This window comes from Eumetopias jubatus, unplaced genomic scaffold, assembly GCF_037043125.1.
Source record: "Eumetopias jubatus isolate StellerSeaLion01/CBP00866 unplaced genomic scaffold, mEumJub1_p1.0 scaffold_6, whole genome shotgun sequence".
Classification (NCBI taxonomy): Eukaryota; Metazoa; Chordata; class Mammalia; order Carnivora; family Otariidae; genus Eumetopias; species Eumetopias jubatus.
This window is the reverse complement of record NW_028274812.1, coordinates 97,084,176-97,101,807: the sequence shown is the minus strand read 5'-3', so window position 1 is coordinate 97,101,807 and position 17,632 is coordinate 97,084,176. Positions and strand designations below refer to the sequence as shown.

The window sequence follows — 17,632 nt, the reverse complement described above, 5'->3', positions numbered from 1 at the left end:
CTTGTGACCCTAGTTTTTATTTTATTTAAAAAACATGTCAAACCAATTATAGACAAGCATTGTGCACTTACCAAGGTATACTTATCTAGTCCCAACTAAAAATATTTTTAATTCATGTCTTCTAGAAGTTTAAAGTCTTCACCCTGAATTGTCCAAGCCCTTCAACAAAGCAGCACACGATACAGAAAGGAAGTAATCTAGGTGAGGGAATGAAGGAGAGCTTTATCAAATAAAAGCTCTTACTTTCTAAAGAATACAGCAGTGGCTTAGCTCTCCAGAGCTGGGAGGTTGAAATCTTGTCAAGGTATTCTTTTGCGAAAGGTTTACTTTTTATTCAAACTCACCAAGGAAAGGCTTGTATTTACTTCCAGGGATTAAGGACAATTACTTTAAGCCCTGTTTGCTAGGTTCACCCTTCAGTGCTAGCTTAATTGGAGTTTTAAGAGGCTTGTGGTAAAGTTCAAGGTTAATGGAGAAACAGCAATCACTAGCCAATGCAGTGGGGCTTCTCTGCAAGGGTTTCAATTCCTGGTAATAGTGTCTCTGTCAATTAAGAATAGATGGTGTTTTAAAGATATAATGTGTAATTAAGTAATATTCTAAATAGCTAAAAGCTGTTTTTATAAGAGAACAACAACAACAAAAATTGCAGCAATTAAATCAAGTAGGAAAGAGAATTAGGCTAAATTGCAAAGTCCCTTCTTAGATTCTCCTCCTAGCAATTTAACCATTGATTGTTCTGTGAGAATTTCTAGAGATTTTTAAAGAGATTTGTTTCAGACTGTTTCATTCTGTTGGGTTTTATTTTAGCCATAATGCAAGTCCATGAGGATTTCTTCCATTATAAGACAGGGATATATAGACATGTTACCAGAACAAATGAAGAGTCAAGCAAATATCGAAAGCTCCAGACACACGCTATCAAACTCAGTGGGTAAGGCAATTTCTTAAAAATCTTCATTTAATGCTTTTGGAAAATGAAACCAAACATATGTGTATAAAGTGCACACAGGTACCAGAATTTTTGTTGGTATGAGAGAGTTCCATACAAATTAAAAAGTATCCAAACTGTGGCACTCTTTAGTCATTATTTTAAAGTCTGGTTAAAGGGTAACTCAATATTCTGGAAAAGATGATCATTTCCTGTCTCTCAGTTGTAAGTGTGTTCTAAAAATCTGTTTTAAGGACAAGGAAAATATATTATTGGAATAAATTCTACATATGGCATAAGCAGGGGAAGGGTACAAATCCAAAGTATATTAGGATTTGGGGAGAAGGTTTTAGATGGAATTACGAGTGGTAGTGATTAGCAGGAAGAAAAAATAGGTTCACTTTTATTTCAGTACAAGATTATTTTTTGTATTTCTGTAAGCGCTTTAGAAATTACACTTATCAAATTGTGAGTAAAATACATTCATCGCTACCAGGGCAAGAAATAGCTTCAAAATTGGGTTGCATTTCAAGAGTAAGTAGTTTCACAGACTATACTCAAAAAGAGACTGTGGTCATCTGAGACCACTTTCCCCAGGGCCTTCTCAAGCTCATTTTGACTTTGCTCTGTCTTTAAGCTCTTTTTCCTAATATCTCAGTCCAATTCAAACTAAATGCTACAGGAAAGGTTTCTGGGTCTTTTTCTTTCATTTCCATCCAAACCCTCACTTTTCTTACTTTGCCATCATGGTAAATGACTTTGTTCCTATTGAACATGTCCTTCCTGTCTAAATTTGATTGAACCTGCACAAAAGCAACCTCAACTCCAACCAAATTGCTGCCTTCTTCTTACTGACCTTTGAAACAGTTCTAAGGTATGTAGACAAGTTATCTTCTGTGATGTCTCTTTAATCATCCATCTTTATTCTATTTTTTTATTTTTATTTTTTTAAAGAGTTTATTTAATTGACAAGAGAGAGAGAGCATAAGCGGGGGAAGGGCTAAGGGAAAGAAGGAAAGGGAGAAGCAGACTCCCCATTGAGCAGGGGGTCCAGCATGAGGCCTTAACCCAGGACCTGAGATCATGACCTGAGCCGAAGGCAGACACCCAATTGACTGAGCCACCCAGGTGCCCCTATATCTACTGATTTCTTAACAAAATGAAGAAATTTATCATTCTTATACTTCTCCCCACCTCTCCTCCTCTATATTTATACTACTATATTTATTAGTAATATTATGATTTTAATATATTACACGATTATAGAATTTACATTCTGCTCTGAAACTATAATACTAATAGTTGTTTAAACTTTATTGTGTATTAATAAAGTCAATGATAAGCAAATATTTTTTATCATGGCTTTTCTGTCCTTGAGTTTAATTTTTATTGGTTATTTTGTTGAATAATTTTGAATTATCTTCCAGCAATTCTTTTTTTCAATTTATGATTTTTTAAAATTTATTTTTTATCAAGAAGGACTCTTAATGCCTGCGGTCCTTAATTTCTTACATGTTTGAGAAAGTTTGTTTTCCTTTGATTTAAGAATAATATTCGGTATAAAATTCTGGGACTACAGTAACTTCAGAACTTTGCAGATGTTGCTCCAGGGTTTCTGGCATTGAGTTTTCCCACAGAAAAATCTCTGACTATCCGGATGTTTTTGTCTCCTTAGAAGTGGCATGACTTTTTCTATTAGAACACTCATACTAACCTTGTTTCTTTCATCCTTGAATTAAATATATTCACTTATTAAAGTACATATTATACATATGTTGGATCTATATCTCCTATTATCTTTTTAATAACATTTATTTTATAAATTTCTTCGTGTTTTGTTGTGTATGATTTCTTTCTACATTTTCCCATCTATCCTTGAACATTTATTATATTTGGTGTTCATTCTCCAAATGGCTCTTGCCTCTGAAATGTATTTTTAATTTTTTTTCTTTTTCTTTTGACTGCCTTCATGCTATTTGAGCTATGGGTTAGAGAGTTCATGTCTGTAATTTCTTTGAGTGTATGTTTGACTTCTCTAGTTTTTTTTTGAGCTGTACATTCTTCATGGTCTTTCCCTGCCTTCTTTTTCAAAATTTGATCTTAAATCTATGCATTTTACTCTCTATCATGTCCTCTCTTTCTAGTCCACTTTCTCTACTCTAACCTCAAAAGATCCTCAGCACCGTACATTCTATTGGTGAATTGTGGCATTCAGTCTGATCACTATTTAACCATCCTTCTTGATGCTACATTTCCTTCCTTATTTAATTAAAATGCCATGACAAATCATTATGCTCAATCACAACCTGGACTCTGGCCCTGCTTCATTCATCATACTTGCTTAGCAAAATCTCAACTTTGGTTAAATTCTAATTGGCCTTTTTTTTTTTAAGTATTGTGTTTATTTATTTATTTTTAAATTCCAGTATTCTTAGCATACAGTGTTATATTAGTTTCAGGTGTACAATATAGTGATTCACTAGTTCTTTTTTTATGTTATGTTAATCACCATATATTTCATCATTAGTTTTTGATGTAGTGTTCCATGATTCATTGTTTGTATATAACACCCAGTGCTCCATGCAGTACATGCCATCTTTAATACCCATCACCAGGCTAACCCATCCCCCCACCACCCTCTCCTCTAGAACTCTCATTTTGTTTCTCAGAGTCTGTAGTCTTTCATGGTTCATCTCCCCCTCCGATTTCCACCCCTACATTCTTCCCTTCCTGCTATCTTCTTCTTCTTTTTTTTTTAACATATTATGTATTATTTCCTTCAGAGGTACAGGTATGTGATTCAACAGTCTTACACAGTTCACAGCGCTCACCATAGCACATACCCTTCCCAATGTCTATCACCCAGCCACCCCATCCCTCCTACCCCCCACCACTCTAGCAACCCTCAGTTTGTTTCCTGAGATTAAGAATTCCTCATATCAGTGAGGTCATATGATACATGTCTTTCTCTGATTGACTTATTTCGCTCAGCATAATACCCTCCAGTTCCATCCACGTCGTTGCAAATGAAAAGATTTCATTCCTTTTGATGGCTGCATAATTTTCCATCATATATATATATATATATATATATATATCTCACATCTTCTTTATCCATTCATCTGTTGATGGACATCTTGGCTCTTTCCACAGTTTGGCTATTGTGGACATTGCTGCTATAAACATCGGGGTGCACGTACCCCTTTGGATCACTGCATTTGTATCTTTGGGGTAAATACCCAGTAGTGCAATTGCTGGATTGTAGGGTACCTCTATTTTCAACTTTTTGAGGAAACTCCATACTGTTCTCCAGAGTGTCTGCACCAGCTTGCATTCCCACCAACAGGGTAGGAGGGTTCCCCCTTCTCCACATCCCTGCGAACATCTGTCGTTTCCTGACTTGTTAATTTGAGCCATTCTGACTGGTGTGAAGTGGTATCTCATTGAGGTTTTGATTTGGATTTCCCCGATGCCGAGCGATGTTGAGCACTTTTTCATGTGTCTGTTGGCCATTTGGATGTCTTCTTTGGAAAAATGTTCATGTCTTCTGCCCATTTCTTGATTGGATCATTTGTTCTTTGGGTGTTGAGTTTAATAAGTTCTGTATAGATTTTAGATACTAGCCCTTTATCTGATATGTCATTTGCAAATATCTTCTCCCATTCTGTCGGTTGTCTTTTGGTTTTGTGGACTGTTTCTTTTGCTGTGCAAAAGCTTTTTATCTTGATGAGGTCCCAATAGTTCATTTTTGCCCTTGCTTCCCTTGCCTTTGGCAATGTTTCTAGGAAGAAGTTGCTGCGGCTGAGGTTGAAGAGGTTGCTGCCTGTGTTCTCCTTTAGGATTTTGATGGACTCCTGTCTCACATTTAGGTCATTCAACCATTTGGAGTCTATTTTTGTGTGTGGTGTAAGGAAATGGTCCAGTTTCATTCTTCTGCATGTGGCTGTCCAATTTTCCCAACACCATTTGTTGAAGAGACTGTCTTTTTTCCATTGGACATTCTTTCCTGCTTTGTCGAAGATGAGTTGACCGTAGAGCTGAGGGTCCATTTCTGGGCTCTCTATTCTGTTCCATTGATCTATGTGTCTGTTTTTGTGTCAGTACCATACTGTCTTGATGATGACAGCTGGAAGTCCGGAATTGTGATGCTGCCAGCTTTGCTTTTCTTTTTCAACATTCCTCTGGCTATTCGGGGTCTTTTCTGGTTCCATACAAATTTTCGGATTATTTGTTTCATTTCTTTGAAAAAAGTGGATAGTATTTTGATAGGGATTGCATTGAATGTGTAGATTGCTCTAGGTAGCATTGACATCTTCACAATATTTGTTCTTCCAATCCATGAGCATGGAACGTTTTTCTGTCTCTTTGTGTCTTCCTCAATTTCTTTCATGAGTATTTTATAGTTCTCTGAGTACAGATCCTTTGCCTCTTTGGTTAGATTTATTCCTAGGTATCTTATGGTTTTGGGTGCAATTGCAAATGGGATCGACTCCTTAATTTCTCTTTCTTCTGTCTTGTTGATGCTGTATAGGAATGCCACTGATTTCTGTGCATTGATTTTATATCCTGCCACTTTACTGTATGAGTTCTAGCAGTTTTGGGGTGGTGTCTTTTGGGTTTCCCACGTAAAGTATCATATCATCTGCAAAGAGTGAGAGTTTGACTTCTTTGCTGATTCGGATGCCTTTTATTTCTTTTTATTGTCTGATTGCTGTGGCTAGGATTTCTAATACTATGTTGAATAGCAGTGGTGATAGTGGACATCCCTGCTGTGTTCCTGACCTTAGGGGGAAAGCTCTCAGTTTTTCCCCATTGAGAATGATATTCGCTGTGGGTTTTTCATAGATGGCTCTTATGATATTGAGGTATATCCCTATACTCTGAAGAGTTTTGATCAAGAAAGGATGCTGTACTTTGTCAAATGCCTTTTCTGCATCTGTTGAGAGGATCATATGGTTCTTGTTCTTTCTTTTGTTAATGTATTGTATCACACTGATTGATTTGCGGATGTTGAACCAACCTTGCAGCCCAGGATAAATCCCACTTGGTCGTGGTGAATAATCCTTTTAATGTACTGTTGGATCCTATTGGCTAGTATTTTGGTGAGAATTTTTGCATCCATGTTCATCAAGGATGTTGGTCTGTAATTCTCCTTTTTGATGGGGTCTTTGTCTGGTTTTGGGATCAAGGTAATGGTGGCCTCATAAAATGAGTTTGGAAGTTTTCCTTCCATTTCTATTTTTTGGAACAGTTTCAGAAGAATAGGTATTAATTCTTCTTTAAGTGTCTGGTAGAATTCCCCTGGCAAGCCATCTGGCTCTGGGCTCTTGTTTGTTGGGAGATTTTTGATGACTGCTTCAATTTCCTTAGTGGTTATAGGTCTGTTCACGTTTTCTATTTCTTCCTGGTTCAGTTTTGGTAGTTGATACATCTCGAGGAATGCACCCATTTCTTCCAGGTTATCTAATTTGCTGGCATAGAGTTGCTCATAATATGTTCTTATAATTGTTTGTATTTCTTTGGTGTTGGTTGTGATCTCTCCTCTTTCATTCATGATTTTATTTATTTGGGTCCTTTCTCTTTTCTCTTTGATAAGTCTGGCCAGGGGTTTATCAATCTTTTTAATTCTTTCAAAGAACCAGCTACTAGTTTCGTTGATCTGTTCTACTGTTCTTTTGGTTTCTATTTCATTGATTTCTGCTCTGATCTTTTTTATTTCTCTTCTCCTGCTGGGTTTAGGCTTTATTTGCTGTTCTTTCTCCAGCTCCTTTAGGTGTAGGGTTAGGTTGTGTATTTGAGACCTTTCTTGTTTCTTGAGAAAGGCTTGTATTGCTATATGCTTTCCTCTTAGGACTGCCTTTGCTGTATCCCAAAGACTTTGAACAGTTGTGTTTTCATTTTCATTGGTTTCCATGAATTTTTTTAATTCTTCTTTAATTTCCCAGTTGACCCATTCATTATTTAGTAGGATGCTCTTTAGCCTCCATGTATTTGAGTTCTTTCTGACTTTCCTCTTGTGACTGAGTTCTAGTTTCAAAGCACTGTGGTCTGAAAATATGCAGGGAATGGTCCCAATCTTTTGGTACCAGTTGAGACCTGATTTGTGACCCAGGATGTGATCTATTCTGAAGAATGTTCCATGGGCACTAGAGAAGAATGTGTATTCCGTTGCTTTGGGATGGAATGTTCTGAATATATCTGTGAAGTCCATTTGGTCCAGTGTGTCATTTAAAGTCTTTATTTCCTTGTTGATCTTTTGCTTAGATGATCTGTCCATTTCAGTGAGCAGGTTGTTAAAGTCCCCTACTATTATTGTATTGTTTTTGACATGTTTCTTTCCTTTTGTTATTAATTGCCTTATATAATTGGCTGCTCCCATGTTAGGGGCATAGATATTTACAATTGTTAGATCATGTTGTTGGATAGACTCTTTAAGTAGGATATAGTGTCCTTCCTTGTCTCTTATTATAGTCTTTGGTTTAAAATCTAATTTGCCTGATATAAGGATTGCCACCCCAGCTTTCTTTTGGTGTCCATTAGCATGGTAGATGGTTTTCCACCCCCTCCTTTTCAATTTGGTGGTGTCTTTGGGTCTAAAATGAGTCTCTTGCAGAAAGCATATCGACAGGTCTTGTTTTTTTATCCAATCTGATACCTTGTGTCTTGTGATTGGGACATTTAGCCCATTTACTTTCAGGGTAACTATTGAAAGATATGAATTTAGTGCCATTGTATTGCCTGTAAGGTGGCTATGACTGTATATTGTCTGTGTTCCTTTCTGGTCTATGTTGCTTTTAGGTGCTCTCTTTGCTTAGAGGACCCCTTTCAATATTTCTTGTAGGGCTGGTTTCATGTTTGCCAGTTCCTTTAGTTTTTGTTTGTCCTGGAAGCTTTTTATCTCTCCTTCTATTTTCAATGACAGCCTGGTTGGATATAGTATTCTTGGCTGAATATTTTTTTCATTTAGTGCTCTGAATATATCACGCCAGTCCTTTCTGGCCTACCAGGTCTCTGTAGATAGGTCTGCTGCCAATCTAATGTTTCTACCATTGTAGGTTACATATCTCTTCTCCTGAGCTGCTTTCAGGATTTTCCCTTTGTCTGTGAGACTCGCAAGTTTTACTATTAGATGTCGGGATGTTGACCTCTTTTTATTGATTTTGAGGGGAGTTCTCTGTGCCTCCTGGATTTTGATGCCTGTTTCCTTCCCCAAATTAAGGAAGTTCTCTGCTATCATTTGCTCCAATATACCTTCTGCCCCTCTCTCTCTTTCTTTTTCTTCTGGGATCCCAATTATTCTCATATTGTTTCATCTTATGGTATGACTTATCTCTCGAATTCTGCTCTCATGACCCAGTAGTTTTTTATCTCGCTTTTTCTCAGGTTCTTTATTTTCCATCATTTGGTCTTCTATATCACTAATTCTCTCTTCTGCCTCATTTATCCTAGCAGTTAGAGACTCCATTTTTTATTGGACCTCCTTAATATCCTTTTTGATTTTGACTTGGTTAGATTTTAGTTCTTTTATTTCTCCAGAAAGGGTTTCTCTAATATCTTCCATGCTTTTTTCAAGCCCAGCTCGTATCTTTAAAATCATCATTCTGAACACTAGTTCCGACATCTTACTAATGTCCGTATTGATTAGGTTCCTGGCAGTTGGTACAGCCTCTTGTTCTTTTTTTTGAGGTGATTTTTTCCATCTTGTCATTTTGTCCAGAGAAGAATAGATGAATTAGAGAACAAAATGCTAACAGGGTAACAATGTCCTCAGAAAAATATACTGTAAACAAATCAGAAGAGACCTGAAACTGGGGGAAAAGAAAGGGAAAGAAAGAAAAAAGAAAAAGAAGAAGAAAAAGATAAAAACAAACAAACAAAAAAGACAGAATATGATCAAATACGATCAGGCTGGTGCATAGATCAGTGCCACATACTAGATTTTGGGCGTATGTTGGTCTCTTAGAAGAAACTGCCTCCCAAAATTTTAAAGAAAAAAAACTTATATATGTACAAAAATAAGGGTTAGTACAATGAAGCGATGGAATATGACTGTAAAGATGAAAATTTTAAAAAGAATTAAAAAAATTTTAAAAAGAATTTAAAAAGATAAGAAGTTGGTTGAAAAAAGAAAGAAGAAGATTTAAAAAAAAAAAGGAAGAGAATGTGATCAGGCAGGAGACTAGAACAAAGCCATACCCTAGAGAATTAGCGTATATTTTGGTCTGTTAAAAGAAACTGTACCCCAAAATTTTAAAGAGAGAACAACTTATATATATATATATATATATATATATATACCAAAAATAAGGTTAACTACTCTGAAGGGACAGAATATGACTCTAAAAATGAAAAAAATAAAAAAGATTTTTTAAAAAAGTGATTGATAAGATGTTGGTTGAAAAAGGGAAAAAGAAAAATTCAAAAAAAAATAGAAAAAGAAAGTTAAAAAAAATTATCTGAAAGCCTAAAGAATCATGAGAAAAAAGCCATGAATTCTATGTGCAGTATTCCCCTAGCGCTGGAGTTCTGTCGTTCTCATTGATCGGTAAACTTGGTCTTGGCTGGCTGTTGTTGCTGATCTTCTGGGGTAGGGGCCTTTTCCATGGTTCCCAAATGTCTTTGCTGGAGGCAGAATTGCCCCGCCCTTGCCTGGTCGGGCTAAGTAATCTGCTCGGGTTTGCTCTCTGGAGCTATTGTTCCCTGCTAGCTTTCGGTACAGATTTTGAGGATGAGAGTGAAAATGGCGGCTTCCCAATCTCCACCCCAGAGGAGCCAAGAACTTGGGCCCCACTCCTAAGTGCAACCCCAGAGAAAAGCAATCAGTCACTCCTGTCTCTGGCCGCACTCCGTGCTAACCCGGCTTGTGACTGAGCATTTCTATCTCTGGCACAGGACACCATCTGGAGTCTCCAAACCCAGCAGATCCCTGTGGTGCACTTCCGCGCCACTCCTCCAAGGGACGAAGGGGAGTCTCCCTGGATCTGCCGCTTGTTGGGTCCCTGTTGAAGGAGCAGTGGCCCGACTGTGCTGTGGATCACAGGTTATGGCAACCCCGAGCTGAGAGCCCGTGCCTTGGCTCCGTCTCTGCAGTCGGCTTCCCCACTCTGATACCTGGGAGCTCTGCCACACTCAGGCACCCCTGGTCTTCCTGTGACCCCGAGGGTCCTGAAACCACACTGTCCCAGCGAGGGTTCCACAGAGCCGACTTCTAGAAGTTCCAATTTTGTGCTCCGCGGCTCTATCACTTGCCAGAAGTGGCGGACAGAGGCCCCCTCCCCCGCCATCTATCCCGAATATCGCCTTGGATTCACTTCTGCGCACGTCCTACATTCCAGAAAGTGGTCACTTTTCTGTTCAGAGAGTTGCTGCTATTCTTTTCTTTGATCTCCTGTTGAGTTCGTAGGTGTTCAGAATGGTTTGATCCCTATCTTGTTGAATTCCTGGGACCAGATGAAATTTAGGTCTCCTACTCCTCTGCCATCTTGCTCCTCCCCCCTGATTCACCAGTTCTATACATTAGTTAGTGCTCATGAGGATAAGTGTATTCTTAATCCCCTTGACACATTTCACCCATTCCCCCACCCACCTCCCCTCTGGTAACTAGCAATTCTCTATATTTAAGAATCTGGGTTTTTTTGTTGGCCTCTTTATTTATTTGTCTTATTTTTTAAATTACACAGATGAGTGAAATCATATAGTATTTGTCTTTCTCTGACTTATTTCACTTAGCATTATACTTTCTAGCTCCATCCATGTCATTACAAATGACAAGATTTCATTCTTTTTTTATAGCTGAGTAATATCCCATTGTGTGTGTGTATGTTTATGTGTGTGTGTGTCTTCTTTACCCCTTCATCTATTGATGGATACTGGGACTGCTTCCATATCTTGGCTACTGCAAGTAATGCTACAGTAAACATAGGGATGCATATATCTTTTCAAGTTAATGTTTTTGTATTCTTTGGGTATATGCCCAGTAGTGGAATTACTAGATCATATGGTAATTCTATTTTTAACTTTTTGAGGAAGCTCTGTACTGTTTTCCACAGTGGGCACTGGTTTGCATTCCCACCAACAGTGCATGAGGGTTCCCATTTCTCCACATCCTCAGCAACACTTGTTCCTTGTGATTTTGATTTTAGCCATTCTGACAGGTGTGAGGTAATATCTCTTTGTGGATTTGATTTGTATTTCCCTGATGATGTGTGATGTTGAGCATCTTTTCATCTGTCTGTTAGCCATCTGTATGTCTTTTTCAGATTGTTTCACTTTAATTTATAACTACAAATTTCAAGCAGTTATTTAATACTACCAGGCAATCATATTCTGGATTCCTATTTTGCTTCCTGCCCCTCCCTTCAGTTGATTATCTCAAAACTTTTTCTTTTTCCTTGAATTCCCAATATCTACATCCTTTGTTCTTAGCTCATAACCCTGAATTCTATTTCACCAAAGAGATTAAAGCACTCCAAGAACAACCCCCAGTATCATAGATACCACTTACCCACATGCCTTCTCTCATACTCTTTCTTCCCACTTCTTACATAGATAAAACATCCATGCTCCTATTTAAATCCCTCTTGCTATATTGTGGACCCCAAACCCTCTCCACTGTTCAAGAATATGCAGAAGCAATTTTCTGTTTTTTTTTTTGTCTGTAATCAAAAATATTACTTCTGCCACCATACAAACATGCCATTATTTCTCAGATATTATGAAAAAATTACTTTCAAGATTATGTGGACTCATTTTCTTCAATTCTTCTCTGCCCATGTTTTCTTAAACCTCTTCATCATTTTTTTTCATTTCCTCTCTCCTATTCACAAATATACTCATTTTAAGTTTATCAATGGCTTTCTTGTTGCTATATCCATTAGTCAGAATCCGGACTTGCCCATCCCCTCCTTCTGATTTTTTCTTTACTGGCTGTGACTTTTCAGTCAGTTTCAGCTAGTTTTTTTCCCTCTGTATTTCTATACTTCTTACTGTTGGAATGTTCCAGACTCCATTCTTGGTCCTTTTCTCCCTTCTATTCTCAGTCATTCTCTTATCAGTCTCTGAGCTCATCCTGGCTTTGAGTACCATCTAAGTATATTATCAACTGAAATGGTATCTATAGCCCAGATCTCTCTCCTGATCTCCAGACTCCTATATTCCATGGGCTATTTGACATTCCCACCTGGATACCTAATAGATGACTCAAATTCAACATTCCAAAATTGACCTCCTGATCTTCCCCTTTCTACTTGCTGAACAGCATCTACCTTTTCTGTGTTAGTTGATGACAATGACATTTTCCATATGCTCTAACTGGAAATGTTGGAGTCCTTAGAATTATCTTTTATTCCTTTCCTTCGAACTAATTTCCAATGTCAGAAACTCTGTTGGCTCTTTCAGCTTATATCTGGAATCCAACTAATTTTCATTGTCTGAACTACTACCACGCTTGCTTGAACCAACATTACCCATTATTTTGTACATGGGTTTTCCTGCATTTACCTTTGCCTTCAACAGTCTAGTCTCAACAGAGAAATAGTCCCTTTAGAACAGATCTTGTCACTCCTTTGCTCAGAACTCTACAATATTTTTCCATCTCCCACAGAGTAAAAGCCAAGGTCTTTACAAAGGTCTACATGATCTGAGGACTCTCCCATCTGCCTGCCAACACCCCCTCAACTTCTGATCTCAATTTCTGTTAATCTGTACCTTGTTCTTCCTGCTTTGGTATCTTTAATGTTCCAGGAACCCACATCACAGTTCTCTCCCTCTGCCTAAAATGCTTTTTATCAGACATCCAATTCCTTAGCTTCTGTGTCTCCGTCTACTCTTTGCTTAGATCTCATCTTCTCAGTGTGAATTCCTGACTGTACTATTTAATGCTGCTACCTGCCCTCTCCCCCAGCACTTCTGTGCCCCCTTACCTGATCTATTCAAAAATTTTTTTCATAACAATGATCACTTTCTAACATACAATTTAATTTAATTAGCTTTTTATGTTGATTGTAATTTCTGTCTCCCTAGTAGAATGAAACTACATGAGGACAGGTGTCTATATTATTCATTAATATTGCCAAACCACCTAATATAGTGCTGACCCATAAGGCATTTAATGGTTTTGCTCTTCAAAAAATGAATTTTTTTTAACCTTATGCTCAATGCGAGTTCTTATGCATTCCTCATCTTTAAATGGAGCAGCTGTTTGTTGAGAAATAGAGTGAGGGGCAGTTGGAGAGAGCTCAGGCACTCAGCTTTAACTGAAATTTAGTAATTCTTGGGCCCATGCTCATCAGATCAACTCTGCCCCCTTAGTTCACAGCCCAGAGAATTTGGTGGGTCTCAGAATATCTTGCAAGTATCTTTGCTGTCATATGCTACTCTTTGCCTTTATTTTTGCTTCCCCTTGCTCTATCCTTCAACCATTGTGTCTGGCAGTTTAGCCAGGACTTCGGCAGCCCAGTGGGCTTCCAGTGTAGTTTCTTCTTCAGCTGAACTCCCTTGGGTGTAATGGGAAGGACTGACATAATCTGATTGCCATGGCCTGCTCATGCCCTGTTATAAAGATCTTGAGAGGTATTTCTGGACTGTCTTGCATATTTTTAAAGGGAAAATGTATCTGTTAAGGTCTGGAGATGAAGGGAGAGGGTTGTTGTCAGTGTTGTTGCTCAGCTTTCACTCTTGTTTTGGTACAGAACAAAATGTGTTTTTTCATTATTACTCAAAGTTGTTATTTGGGATTATAGCTGTTTTCTTGGTTCACTAAAGATAGAAAGAAGTACTGAGATTTTAAAATCTGTTTTGTTTATTTTGTTTTTTCATTCCTAATTTTGAGTGACTTTTCGCGAAAGCAAATGGTATACAAATACCTTTGTACCTCCACTAAAACTAGAAATTCAGCTCTGCTTTAGTTCCATTTTCCTTTAGTTTGTAAGTCATATTCCTTCTAAACCTCTCCTTCCTATGTATGTTTCAGTATTAATTTTTGTCTTATCTAATGATGTTCTTGATTTAGAAAATTTTTCTTACCACATACCTGATGATTGAAATGATGTTTCTTCTCATTTAGAGAACTATGAAAATGCCAACATTGAGGTGGAGTCTTTCTTGATTTATTAGAACTGATCATTTATCATCGCTACCACGTATTTAGCCATGCTCCTCATGTTTTCTTCACTCTACTCCTAAATTCGTTCATGCTGGGGCTGAACAAGATATATATGTGTTTATATTTAATTACACAGACACTCTTTGTATATCTCTCATGTTCAGTATGTCAGTTGCAGTAATGTGTTCACTTTTATGAAATCCTAGGAAATTGAGACTTTTATAAATTTACCTCACATGTGTGGTAATTAGCAAGGCTCATTCTGCTAGTAGGCAAATTACTTTTGGAGGATATGTTTATTTTTCAGAAATATTTTAGGTCATCTGGGCATTGTTAGGTGCCCTGGAGCAGTAGGTTTTAATTCATTTCTCCATTAGTAATTCCTGATGGTAATTACTGCATTCAGAAAATTAATCCATCAGTGAATTAGAGAGTAATCAAATAGCCTGAGTAAGTTAATGTTCCTTATCAGAAAGCTTAATGTTCTCCTATGAAGTACCTTACAAATTTATCACAACAAATTCTATTTGCTGCCCTTTCTGTAGAAGACAAAGCTATTAGATTTAACTTACTTGAACAAATGAATTTAAACTTCTAGCAAGAGCCCGGCAGTGGGGAATACAAGGAGGATTAACACATAATCCTGCTCTCAAGGAGTTTAGGGAATGATGCAGACATATTCACAATTGACTCTAGCATAAGGTAATAAAAGCTATATATTTCCATAGGTATAAACGCAGAATTGCAGTAGGTAGAGAAACACTTGTAATGACTTTCTTTGCTCCTAATAATCTTATTTTACTCCTTTCTCTTCTCTTTCTAAAACCTTGTCTATCCCCATTATGGATACTATGTTGTAAAAGGATTTAATTGAATAAAAAATGCTGTTTACTTTGAGATAAGACATTATTTATATACCAATAAAAAGATGAAAATATTACCACTTAAATCAAGAAACTCCAGTGATTGTTAGGTATATTTCAATTTTAGAGATGTTAAAATGTGGGGGAAAGTGTGTCTTGCAAAATACACACACACACATATATATATGTCATTTGAGATTTTTTTAATACTGGGTAATGTTCTCTGTATTATGATCCTATTCCACATCTACATATCCATCATGGTATTTCATGTCTCTGTCCATCAAATGTTCTGAGCTTTCTTTAATCCCTAAATCAGAAGTTGATAAAGTAATGTAGTTAATACATTTACTTTTATATATGATCTCAGGAATCACTACTACCACTCAAATTTTAAAAATATCTGGCAGGTAAAAATTTTAGAAAATTAAGGGCAATAATTGAGATAAACATTGATGTTCCTTGTATTGTTGTTCTGCTTATGAGGCAGAGTTTTATTGAACATAGTCTAAATATCACCAAAAAAGATTGGCATAATAATTTTAGGACATATTTTTGCCATTGTCCAATTATGTTTTATGTGAAAGTTCATTTCTTCAAAAAATATTTATTGAGTACCTAAATGTGCTAGCAATTGGTTTAGATGCCAGAGATATATCAGTAGACACAGATTCTGATCCTTATTAAATTTTTGTTTACTAATTGACATACAGCTATTAGGCATATAAAATTGTGTTTCAGTGTGTGTCTGGGGTCAACAGTATCAACTTTTTTTTTTTTTGAGGTCTCATTTGCAACAACTTGGATGGACTTAGAGGCTATAACACTAAGTAAAATAAGTCAGGCAGAGAAAGAGAAATACCATATGATTTCATTTGTATGTGGAATTTAAGAAACAAAACAAACAAAGAAAAAAGATACAAGTAAACAAAAACCAGACTCTGAAATAGAGAGAACAAACTAGTGATTACCAGAGGAAAGGTTGGTGGGGGATGGGAGAAATAGATAAAAGGATTAAGAATACACTTATGGTGATGAGCACTGAGTGATATATAGAATTGTTGAATCAATTATAGAATTGAATCAATATACACTGTTAATTATACTCTGATTAAAAAAAGCCATATCAACTTTTTTGCTTACAAATATTGCGTAGTGACCCAGAGACAAACTATTGTGAAATGGAAGCTGGAAAAAAAGCAAACATTAAAATAGTCCAAGAAGAATAAATTGAAGATTAACAAAGATGTTTTGCAAGTAGACTATCAATGATAATTTCAATTTTTTAAATTAAATTGAACACCCCAAAATATATTAAAAATGCTGCAAAGTGATTGAAATTGGGCATGTTTCCCATAAGTAACTGTGAAGATATCTGGTTTGAGTGAATCACCAAAAAAGTCAAGTCCAAAATTTCTGTAAACTTTGATGCAAATCCATTATAGGACTTAAATTGGGTACAAACAGAATGCTTTCTAAATTTCTCTTTTCTATATATTCAACAAATATTAAAAGAGAACTCATGCTGTTCCTGATACTGTGCTGAGTAGTAGGCATGATGAGACAAATAAAAAAACACTCCTTACCTTCACACTACAACCAGATATTAAACAAAACCCATAAAAATGTAAAGTTATGATAGATTTTACAAAGACATGGTAGAAAGTGGTAAGAGAGTTTAAAATGCTTGAAATAGACTTGAAGATCTGAGAAATGTCCCTGAGGCAGAAATGTCTGAGCTGAGATTTTTGGGTTGTGTAGACACAGACTAAGGGGCAACTTGTATAAAGGCCATATAGTCAGAAGGATACAAAACATTACATAAACACAGAGAAGGTCATGTTTGCTTCCTGTCAGAAGGCAGGGACTTGTAGCCCATTTTACAGAATGTAGTCAAGTATGTTAAGTATTTGGATCTTGAGCAATGGGAAGTCACTGGTGTTTTCAGTAGGAAGGTGGCATGATCTTTCTTTGTATTTCTTTTAAAGATTGCTTTGACTATAAAGAATGTGATACAAAAAGACAAATTGTAATAAACCAGGTAAAAGATAACAGTCTGGACTTGATAAGTTGGTGGAGGAGTTGGAGAAACATGAATGGATCAAAAAATGTTTGAGGAGAAAAGCTGGCAGATGTGGTATGGTTTTGGAATAGAGCATGGACAATGAGATGGGGAAGGAGTTCACTATTGGACCTGATGATTTTGAGATGTCTCTAAGACATAAATATGCAGACCAGCATCAGAGAAGACCAATATACTGATCTCAAGGTCATAGGAGAGATAAGGTTTGAAGATGGATGGGACTAAACAGAATAAGAAAAAAAGGAAGATTGATTGAGACTACACCATGGGAAAAACCAATATTTAATGACTGGCTAGAAAATGACAAGTCTACAAAGAAAGATAAAGGAGGTCAGCAAGTTTTTTGTTTGTTTGTTTTAAAGATTTCTGAGAAAGCTATAAAGCTATAAGAATGGTGATCCAGAGTAAGTTAAGAGATTGGTCTTAGAGGGAGACTGAGTGGCAAATTTCTTGTATCAGAGAGAAGACAAAGAGAATGAGGTTAGATGAAATGTTTTTAGCATTTAAGGTAGATATAAATTGAGGGAAATTCCCATCAAATTGTCCTTTTTTAAAAAAAAAATCTTCAGAATGTAGAAAGTAAGATTATCTATAAAGGAAAGAGGTAGTGAGAGAGATGCATTATCAGAAATTTGATGTGTAGAAAGTGATAA

The 17,632-nt window shown here is 36.7% G+C and overlaps 1 protein-coding gene across 2 annotated transcripts in view; it reads left to right on the top strand.

Moving 5' to 3' along the window:
- Positions 1-17,632, top strand: part of TINAG (tubulointerstitial nephritis antigen) — an 88,766-nt gene that overhangs the window by 34,048 nt on the left and 37,086 nt on the right. For both annotated transcript variants that reach the window (XM_088024347.1, XM_028097845.2), the window contains exon 9: positions 811-934. In XM_088024347.1, the coding sequence (XP_087880473.1) occupies positions 811-934 (124 nt within the window). The remainder of the gene's footprint in view (positions 1-810; positions 935-17,632) is intronic.